At 33.7% G+C, this 11638-nt stretch overlaps 1 protein-coding gene across 1 annotated transcript; it reads left to right on the forward strand.

Moving 5' to 3' along the window:
* Nucleotides 1-1475: 1475 nt before the first annotated feature.
* On the forward strand, nucleotides 1476-2212 carry LOC126703129 (uncharacterized). Its single transcript, XM_050402047.1, has one exon. It carries the CDS (start codon nucleotides 1665-1667, stop codon nucleotides 2028-2030), a length of 366 nt encoding a protein of 121 aa, XP_050258004.1. The 5' UTR covers nucleotides 1476-1664; the 3' UTR covers nucleotides 2031-2212.
* The last annotated feature ends 9426 nt before the right edge of the window (nucleotides 2213-11638 follow it).

Below are 11638 nucleotides of genomic sequence, written 5' to 3' on the forward strand. Positions count from 1 at the left end.
CAAGAAATACGTGGTTTTGGTTGTGTGAGTGCTCTTAATATGGATCTGTGTTGTGGTGAAGGAAAGTATATTTGTTGTTGTGCATGTATGGTGTTGGAACTCAACTATCTTTGGGCTTGAGAGAGAGAGAGAGAGAGAGAGAGAGAGAGAGAGAGAGAGAGAGAGAGAGAGAGAGAGAGAGAGAGAGAGAGAGAGAGAGAGAGAGAGAGAGAGAGAGAGAGAGAGAGAGAGAGAGAGAGAGAGAGAGAGAGATTGGGCTCTTTGAATTTTGAATGGGTGGCATCAAAATTTTTGATTTCTTGTGTGTGTGAAATTTATCTTTGCTTTCTTGCTTTGACTTTGAGATTTGTGCTTGGGCTAGTTTGAATGACGCCATTGATGGTGGCAGCTTTGGCGGATTTTTTTGCAAAATAACACCATTTTTCTAACAATTTTGTTAGTTAGCAACATTTCCAAACTATTTAGCAAACTAACATCTCAAGTCTAAGAAACTCGAGTTCACTGTAGCAACTTGAGTCCTTAGAATCGAGTTCCATGTGCTGGCAATGCTGATGTGAAACTCGAGTCTCTAAGACTCGAGTTCCTTAAATGAAATCAACTAATGCAGAACTCAAATCAACAAATGCAGAGCTTTAAATAAAATCAACAAACGATAGAGGCAAACCCAGAGAGAAACAATGAAATACCTAACCAAATCAACAAACGCAGAGGCAAACCCAAATAAAATACCCAAGCAAATCCAGAGACCCACAACAAAAAGTGAACTCAGCCTAGATTGAATGCTCTGTCTACAATTTCTCCTCACCATTCTCAACCATGCATAAAGGGAAAGTTTTTTTTTTTATTTATTTTTGCGTGAATTTGAGAAAGGAGAATAGTGGGATAGCAGAAGATGGAGAAAGAATAAGAGAGAGTAAAGGAAGAAAGGAAAGAGCGGGAACTCTAGTTTGTAAGACTCGAGTTCCACCTCAGCTCTGCCAGAACATGGAACTCGAATTACTACAATGAACTTGAGACCTTTTTTTTTTTTTTGGAGAGAAAAGACAGCGTACTTGTTTTATTTTTAGTCCACAATGAGAAGTTAGTTTACATTGTTAACTAATAAAATTGTTCACAAAATGATATTATTTCGCAAAAAAAATCTCAACTCTGGCTAAGTCTTTTGCAGTTTGGATATGATATTTTTTTATTTATGTTTTTTTAATTAATATTTGGATTTATTTAAGGGAACAATGATCATGTGTGTTAGGCTATACTCTTTTATGAGAAATCATGTGAAAAAAATAAAAAATGATGTTGCATCATATAGATGTTTACGCCATATTCTTGTTGAATTCAATCTCTAACTTTTTTTTTTTTTTTTTTTTTGACTGAATAAAATAAAGGTGGTCTCTGGTGTGAGTGCTGGAACCGCTTCTCTTTAGGTGATGAAACAAGGACACCTACTATTAAGCCGCACCCTTAAAATAAAGGTGGTCATGTGTATATATATAGTCTGCAGTTTGCACTTTAGATCCCTCACACATGATACCAATAAATAAACATTTAAAAAAAGAAGAAGAAGAACTGCGATATGAACACAATACAATACAATCTCATACACATATTTACATCCGACCCATTCGGTATAAAATATTAAGCAATCATAGCCAGATCTGAAAAAAATGTACACCAACCCCAACCACCAGCTCCGCCTAGTCCTCTCATGCCGCAAGCTGACAGCACAGGTGACTCAACCCACCACCGCCTCCATCATCGCCATGGCTTCCTCTTCAGAGCAAGAGTTTGTCCCACTCTACCGCGCCAGACTCAACCGCTTCCCACGCCATAACCGCCTCTGGGACTCCAGAACCGCCGCCCGCGTCGGCGACAAGCTCGCCCTCCGCCTCCAGGACATCCGTGTCTCCGCCGTGTCCATCGATCTACAGGAAGAGCTCTCTCGCCCTCTACACCTCCGCCAGTTGGTGCTTCCGTTGTTTGATTCCGTGCGCCGCGCAGGTGTCCTGGTTCATGGAGCTGAGAAGTTGTAGGTCGGTGCTGATGTCCAGTATTAGGAATGGACGGTCAGGATTTTAAGGGAGACTAATTGTCTCTAGAAATTTTTTTTTTTGCATTTTTATTTATTTTTTGTTTTCAGGAGTTTGTAGAAACATAGCAACTTGTAATAATAATCCTTATTTTATATATATATATATATATATAGTTTGACTTTTGTGTCATTTTGATTTATTTTGCTAAATTCTTGGTAATTAATAATGCTTGCAATTTATTTTTGCCATCTTGGTTTATTTTTTTATTATATATTTTTCTAGGAGAACATAAAGTGGATTGGCCTTTACAAAATACAATTGACTAATTGAGGCATTTTTATGGAAATCAAGATCAAATTACTAATAACTTAAACTAAAATTGCCGTAGAATTAAAAATTAAAACTAGAATTACAGAGAAAATAATTGGAGAAACAAAGTTATCACAACATAAGTCAAAACATAAGTCAAAACTGAAATTAATGAGAATATATGACAGTTTTAAGAAGTCAAAATAAGGGGTTGGTTGATTGCCCTAAGAGGTTAGAAAAGTGGCTAACTGTTTGGCTTATAGAGAGTAGCTGGTTGTATAAGGGGTTGGCTAACTACGTTAAGAGATCAAAAAGAGTGGCTAGCTGTCGATCAATTTAAAGGGATTCAAAATTGGTGCTACAATTAATCCGACCAAAGTGACAGTAGGCGGGACTTTGCCAAGAAAAATCAAGAATAATGGATCAAGTAGTTGTTCCCCTTACCTAAAACCAACTCCAACCAATTTGACCAAAACCTACGGTAGTAGTTTGTTATTCCTTGTCATAGTTCATCAAATCACCATCATAAGTATTAGCTCCACCATGATCAACAATATCTAGACCATATTTAACAATTTTGACTAATCACCTTGTTGGAATAACAAAGCCATGGTGGTTGAAGACTTGTATCCCCATGGTCGATGTTGGGTGGCAAAATTGCAAACTTGATGTGATTGGGTCGAGTGACAATTTCACTCTAAAACTGACCTAGAATAACATGTGGACTTTAGAGTGAGCGCGCGCATGTGTATATATATATATATATATATATATAAAGCTTTAAAAAAATGTACACTAATAAATAAAGGATAAAGTTTAGTTCAAAACTATTTTTGAGCTATCTTTTCCAACTTATAATGTGACAATTTATAAGATTATTTATTTGTATTACTTATATAAGTCACATGACTCATTAAAAAAATTCATGAGATTAGAGCTACACATGAATAGTGGGTTGAAGAAAAATAATTCTAAATCAGTTTGGAACTAAACTTTTTTCATAAATAAACTAATTAAGTTCTCAAGCAAGTACTGAGCCATACACATGTTCTAGTAAACATGTTAAATCCAATATTAAAAGACAAAAGCCATTTTAGATTAATGAAATATTTGATGGTGTTTGTTTTGTACTTCATCAGGTGTCTATTTTGCATCAGCTTATTTGGTTTTTATTTATTTATTTATTTATTTCTTTTTTTTGAAAATGGATTAAAATATATTTGTACTTTTAAAAAAAAGTGATATATATATTATTCCTCTACTATTCCATTAAAGCCCCCCACTTTTTTTTTTCTCCAGTTTGGCACAAACATTTTGGGAAACACTTTGAGGGTGATGGGGTTAGCCTCTCTTCTTTTCTCATGTGATGAAGAACTACTAGAGCCTATTGCTTTATTTTTATTTTTTTTCAAGCAATGTAATATCAAAACCGTATCTTGTAAAGGAAAAACTTTTACAAAATAGAGACGATCTAAAAATAAGAAGAAAAGAGATAGAGCCAGACCTGGTGAGGCTAATGATGTCAACTAAAAAGGTAGCCAAATCCTTTGCCACAGTTGAGCTAGGGGAAGGATTCGCTTGGTGCTGGGATTGAGGAGTCATATGCACCTTTTGTGTCAATGCTGACTTTGCTATCCCAACCATCAATACTTGAAAGAACAAATAAAAATCGGTATTTGTGTGAAAGGAGATCAATTCCATCACATTGATTGAAAAGAGAAAATTACAGAGAGAGTGAAAGCGTTGAATTGAAGGAGATAGAGACTAGAGTGAGAGAGAATGATGCAATTGAGAAGCAAAGTGTTCTACGTGTGGATTTTAGGGTTTTTAATTTGTGGTTTTTCACAAAAACAAAAATATGTAGTCAGGGTTTTCAAAAGTGAATAGTGTGGTATTTAGTTAAAAAGTTTAATCACCATCTCAAAAGGCTAAGTCAAAAAAACATATTGGCTTTTGCTCAAAAAAATAGGCAAAAATACACTTTTGGTTCTTACGTTTTGGGCTAATTCCCATTTTGATCACTACATTTTTGGAGCACCTATGTTGGTGCTTGTTTTTACGATTCTATTCTTCAGCCGAGCTCATCTAGTTCGGGTAATCCTGGGTTGGTGTGGAAGAAAATTTGGAAGATGAGAGTTCCAAATAAGATCCGGCACTTTATTTGGCGCGCTGCAAAGGATTCTCTGCCTACGAAACAGAACTTAAAAGCCCGGCATATCCCAATTGATGAGGTTTGTGATGGGTGTGGTGAGCATACGGAGTCGACTGTGCATTGCTTATGGCTTTGTGATCAAGTGCGGTCAGTATGGATGTCGCTCCAGGAGTTTCGGTCTTTGGTTCATAAGAAGTTTCGGACCTTTTATGAATTATTGGAGGAAGTTCTCAGTACAGAGTCGAATCGGAAGGTTGCTTTGTTCGTCACTGTGGCATGGTGTTTATGGCAGCGTCGAAATCGTGTGAGGGAACGTCAGCCATCTTGGCAGCTTCATGAGCTGGGTGAACATGCGCATAGAATGGTTGATGAATTTTGGAACGTGAATTTAAAAGAGCATGGTGCGTCTATCCCTCGTTCAGTGGTTCGCTGGTCTCCTCCGCCTGAGGATCGTTTCAAAATAAATTTTGATGCAGCTTATTTTGAGGATTCAGGTTATGCAGGTATTGGTGTAGTTTGTCGAGATCATTCCGGGCAAGCTATTGCGGCTCTGTGTCAGAATTTGGGCAAGGTGCAGTCAGCTGAGATGGCTGAAGCTTTGGCTGCTCGAAGAGCTGTGATTTTCGCCAGGGAGATGAGTTTGTTTGACATTATTGTTGAAGGTGACTGCCTTACTGTTATTCAGGCTTTGCTGCGTGTTGGCCCCTGCCCGCTGCTGTTTGGCCATATCATTGATGAGACAAAAAGACTTGGTGGAGTATTACGACGTTGTGTGTTCCAACATGTCAGGAGGGATGGGAATAGATTAGCTCACTGTCTAGCTAAAAAAGCAGTTTTATCTGCAGGTTTTGAGGTTTGGGTAGAAGACTTACCCGAGGACGTGGATGTTGTTTTCCAGTCAGATCTTCCTTGAATTGGGTTTTTGTTTCGTTGTTTTTTTGTAGTTCGGTTTTTATTATTAATAAAATTTCGCTTACCTTTTTCTCAAAAAAAAAAAAAGGAACGGAAATTGATTACATGGTAGATGGAGTGCATTATTGGCACACTAAATACTGATGTAACTATTAAAATAATATTAAAAAATGTTACGTCAATGTCCATGTCATAATTTGATTTAAAAAATAATAATTTATCAATTTTAGAAATATTAAAATAATTAAAAACCAAAACACACATCAATTAAGATCAAGCTTCATCTTAAACATGAAAAATACAAGAACACAAACTCTCAAAATTCAAAAACAAGAATGCACAAACCCAAAGCAAAACAAAAACACAAAAACAAAAACCCAAAACACAACAAGAATCTTTGAACACAAGAACTCAAAATAAAACCCAAATTAAATCAAACCCATACATATTAGAACACACACAGCGAAAATCCATTCTCTATAAAAAATTATTGACAACCCATGGTACCCACCCTCTCCCTCTTCTCTTCCTTTTTCTTCATCCTCGTTGCACACTTATCACCTAAATCCCAAATTCCCTTTCTCTTGTCTTACTTTCTCCTCTTCGTACACTCCATGAACAACTTTCTTCCCGCAAACTTGAGAGAAAGAAGATGAAGCTCAAAAGACCCACCAAAAGAAAAACTAACACTAACATTGCTACAACCACAAATGCACTTTCGATCTCTCCCTCTTGTATGCATCTCATTCTCTCTCTCTCTCTTGATGGGTTTGATAGATTTGATCTGAGAGAGAGAGAGAGAGAGAGAGAGAGAGAGAGAGAGAGAGAGAGAGAGAGGTAGGTTTAAGATCAATTGTTGTCATGGCATGGCATGGCTAGCGATGACCTAAGGCAAAACTAATGGGTTTAAGGTGGCGCATGGGTTCAAAATGGGTTTGGCTTGAAGGTTTTTGTATGTGGGCTTTGTTGTGTTGGGAGTGGTGATTTTTGTTCCGTCAATCTTGTTGTTGTGACCCATGTTTTGTATTAATTTTCTAGGTTTTTGTTAATTGCGTTCATTTTCTGTGTTTGTGTTTTTTGGGTTTTGAATTTTTTGGGATTTTGTTCTTTAGGTTTTTCTCTCAAATTTAGCTAGAGAGATGGAGAGTGGGAAGAACATTGTAGCTTTGGTAGCAAAGTTTATTGTTCAAGATGGGTTTGTTCAAAATGCCGATCTGCATGTGTGTTGAGTTTGAGAGATATATTTTAATATAATTCCACAAATTTGTGAGATGAGATGAATTTCATTGTAATTAAAATGACAAAACTAATCTATTGGTCCTTAAAGTTTACCATGTGAGCACAATTAGTCTACTTTCAAATGAGTGCTATTGGTCTCTCAAATTTTAAAAATGAGTATTATTAGTTATTCTCTTTACAACCATTAGTATTATTACCTATGTGGCTAACAGAAAGTGACATTTTTTTTTAACTCACGTGTCATTTCTTTTTATTAAAATATTACAAAATTGAATTTACATGTCATCATAAACAAATTGACCCGTTGCAAAATCAAATCTTAATTAGGCAATGACCTATCTCTTGTGTGGGATACTTTACTGACAAAATATTTGTTTGAGTTATTTTAAATTGTAAAGAAACCTTTTAAATATCACCCACTATTGAGAAATTTGTTACATATTAGGTATTGGAAGCTCACCATCGCATGCCCTTGTGTGATGGTCACTCTATAAGTATAAGTGTTTGTGGGGTGTGGGGATAAGAGTTGAGGTTCAAGTTTCCAGGAGGGAGCTTCACACACATATATACACTTAGATTAGGCTAGAGTAGATTCTATTTTGTAAAAAAAAAAAAAAGTACTCAAAGCTCCATACATGATAAATGATAGACTCTCTGGTTCAGTACCTTGCAAAAAAAAAAAAAAAAAAAAAAAAAAAAGGCATCCTAAGTTCCTAACCCAAAGAAAAAAACAATACTTTAAAATTTATGTATAACATTCGATAGTTTCATATCATCGCAAAAACCAAACACCAGTCTTCACCACGTCCAAAAGTTTTATTATAAATCAAATTTATGTGGATTACTTTTTTTAATATATAAGTCAAGAATAGGTCTTCTTTTAAAACATAAAAAAGAATGTAACTCATTAGTTGATTTATTAAAATATTCATTCAACAATAAGTTATGGATTTACCGTAATATAATAAAGATTATTTGTTAAATTGCTTATGGAGAGTCTAATATATGTGTATAAATTAGATTTGCTTATTTCTTGCACACAAATATGTATATATATATATATATATATATATATTAATTAGAAAGAATACTCTTGTTTTTTAATTATAAATATATTGTAATCTCTTATTAAAAAATAATTAATAATAAATATATTGTAATCTTTGACAAAATATGGTGGCTCTTCGATTAACTATTAAGTAAATCCTTGGTAGTTTATGTTCCATTCTTCAAGTCACGACTCTTCAAAAGAGTGATAATCAACAAGATAAAAATGAGATTAAAACAGTAAATTGGAAAAAGAAAGTTAGTTATTATTTTTTACTCTTCAAAAGAGTGATAATCAACAAGATAAAAATGAGATTAAAACAGTAAATTGGAAAAAGAAAGTTAGTTATTATTTTTTTTACTGTAAAAAATATTCCTATCTAAAACTTAAAAATGGGGTTAAAATAGTAAATTGACAAAAATAATAAATTCTTACTTCTATGATGAAATGCTTTCCTACTTCTAATAAACTTCTACTTTTATGTTGATTTAACTTCCTACTTCTACTCACTAACTCCCTACAAAATAGGATTACTCTTTTGTTAATTTTAAAACTCCTCTAACCTATAAAACTCACCTCACGTATTATTATTTTTTTTTTTTACTTCATCACAATGTATTTGTTTCTTCTGTCCTCCCTTTTTTTTCAATGTAGAAGTAGGAATGGAGAGTTTTTTTTAGCTATTGAGTAGAAGTTGGTATTTATATCAATGTAGAAGTAGGAATTTATTAGTAGTAAGAAGACATTTCAAAGTAGAAGTAGGAATTTATTGTTTTTGTTAGTTTACTATTTTAATCCCATTTTTAAGTTTTAGGTAGGGGTATTTTTGACAATAAAAAAAGTAATAACTAACTTTCTTTTGCCAATTTACTATTTTAACTCTATTTTTAAGTTGTTGGTTAATTAATTTAGGGGTATTTTTGACAGAGAAAAAAACAATAACTAACTTTCTAAATCATTTTAATATATACAGATAATTGCAAAAGTCTTTGTTAGAAATTAATTAGACTTAATGGTTTGTGATATATTGGAAAAAAATTGGCCTTTACCTTTTTAAAAAAACAATCTAGCATCTTGCCACATTTTCCAAACTAATTAGGGAAATGCCTCTCTTTTGAAACTCAATTTTCTCAAAATTAAGTCAAGCCCTATAGTGGCATTTTTAAGGAGTCTATAGTGACATTTTAAAGACATATAGTGGCGTTTTGAAACTCGAACTCTTTGAACTCGAGTTATAGGTAAAAAAAAAAGAAAAAAATTGCATGTAACTTGACTTTATGGAGATTAAGTTATAAAACGCTACTATAGGCTCTTTAAAACGTCATTATAAGGCTCCAATTTTTTTTTTTTTTTTTTTTTATAACTCGATTTTGAGAAAATTGAGTTTCAAAAGAGGGACATTTTCCTAATTAGTTTGGAAAATGGGGCAAAATGCTAGATTTTTTTTTGAAAGGGGCATCTGCCCATTTTCTTCGTGATATGTTAGGAAACATGAAACCAAGACCTATGGTTAGTCTTTTTTGTGAGTGCCAATATTGTAAGTCTTGTCTTTCCACTCTCTCTTTTCCCCTCCCCTACAGTATCAATTCACAATTATTGCTCGTGAAATCCTACTAAATACAACACAAAATAAAAGAATAAATTGGTCTAATAGTATTTACTAAATTGAATAGGAATAGGTGCAAGGGATCGTTTAGCCTAATTACAATTTGTAACATTCAAGATCCTGGCATACAAAATATCTGAATAGAAACAATATAAAAAATATGGTCATTAGTACAGAAAAAAAATAACACCAAAAATCTAAACAATTTAATTTGTATGGAAAACTAACAAAAACAAAATTCAATTTTGAATCTAATTAAATTTTCTCTAAGCGTTGGTTATATACATAAACAACTTTTTTATGGTTTATTTATATTGAACTCCTTGTTTTTTACATTGAATTAATTCATTTGACACAAAAATTAAAAAAACTTACACTAGATGAGACACGTGGTGCAAAATTAAATTCTAATTGAATTCCAATTTTTACACTAAATTAATTAAGTTGACTCAAAAATTTAAAAACTTAGATTAGATGAGACACATGACGCAAAATTAGACTCTAATTAAATTCCAATTTGAAATCTAATTGGATTTTCTCTTAGTTTTACCTATTAATATATATATATATATATATATATTAGTATAAATTTATGTTACTTTTAGTTAGTCAACGGTGAATATTACTGCACATCCTATTCTTACGTGAATATTGGAATGTAATCATATATTATCTCTAAAATTACACTTTCAAATTTAGAGATAAAGCTGAAGTCTATGAAAGTGATATAAGCATCCATATAGTATTAAAAAATTATAAATACACAAAATTGTTGTTTCTAAATACATTAAGATGCAATCATTTACCAACAAAGATAAAAACCAAAACAAAATATATATACATATATATATATATATATATATATATATTTATATTTAATACTAGGCTGGTTGGAATTTTTTTTTTTTTTTTGTTGAAGTTAGAGCATTCATAATGGTGGAGCTAAATTTTTTAGCTTTTAGTATCTCAAAAGGCTACTTTATGTATTTTATAACTTACTTTACAATATACCCAATGTAAGGACACAATTTCGAGTCCAAGCCCAAAGTGTAAATAGATCTTGGCTCAATGAGCCCAATACAATAAATTTGTAGAAAGTGGGTTGGAAGATTAGGCTTTAATGAGTTGAATAACAGTTAGAATTGATTTAGAAGACAATCATGCAAAAGCAAATTGGATTTATTTAAGTAAATTCGTTCTCGACACAATTCGAGGAGGTCAGTTCTTGTATATATCAATTGAAAATGGTTACAGATACAATTTTGATTGTTATAGTGCTTTCTCCCTCAATTCTTCAATCCCTTTTACTTAGGGTATCTCTTATATTTTATACTATCTTCCCCTTTCATCCCTACCCTCCACGTGCAGATCAGATTGTTGGTGTTGACTCCTATCCCATTAGCACCTTCCTGAAGTACTTGGATAGCAGCTGAAAGGCTGCAAATTATTGTTCAGATATCACTTCCTTATTAATGTGGCCAGAGAAAAAGCTGCAGAGCATTCAATGAGGTGGTAGTAGTTTTTCCTTAGATATTTGTAGCTTTCCTCTGTTCTGTTCCTTCTTGATTCTTATCCTTATCTATGGAACGATCTGGAATGTTGCCTTTGATGGCAAACTACATCTTCCGAGCTTGGATCTGCTCAACCGAGGTGACTTTCCACCTTGGACCTCGTCCCGGGTGAGCATGACCAGATCTTACCTTTTACCTACTAACACGGATTCTTATGATAGTGAATGCTCGTCCTCGGACTACTTAACATCCTCAAATTGGGCCCTTGGCCCAATACATATGTAGACATGTACTCCTAGGCCTTTCATCCCCATAATAGCTCCTTGAAATTCTTTTTTCTGGGTCCTCAAGAAGAAAGGAGGATTTCAATGTCATCATAATTGCTTTATGCTTGTCATATCTCACATTTTAATTATGCAAGTGCCCTTTTAATTGCCCAAGGCACGCTCCTGATGCTTCAGCATCCGATACATGCCTTCATTAAATTCTTATGGTTCCATGTCCCCTATGTTCTATGGTGCGATGAAAATCCAACGGCTGAGGATTTTGCTGGAATTCGGGCGGGAATTTTTCCGTTGGTAACATTTCCTTTGATATAAATACTGCCCAAATAAATCATCCTTCCCACTTTAGCACTTATACACTGAACTTGCAAATTCATTCAACCTATTCGAGCCTTCACAAATCTCAAGAGCCTGTCTGAGAAGACCTTTCCCTTTCTACGTAAGTCTTTATAATCCCTTCCATTTATTTTTCCCTCTGCTCTTTCTTTTTTCTGTCTCCTTTTCTCTTCGACTTCTCTTAATTCTCCCAATCTCTTTAGTACTTTCC

This window comes from Quercus robur, chromosome 10 (genome assembly GCF_932294415.1).
Source record: "Quercus robur chromosome 10, dhQueRobu3.1, whole genome shotgun sequence".
Lineage (NCBI taxonomy): Eukaryota > Viridiplantae > Streptophyta > Magnoliopsida > Fagales > Fagaceae > Quercus > Quercus robur.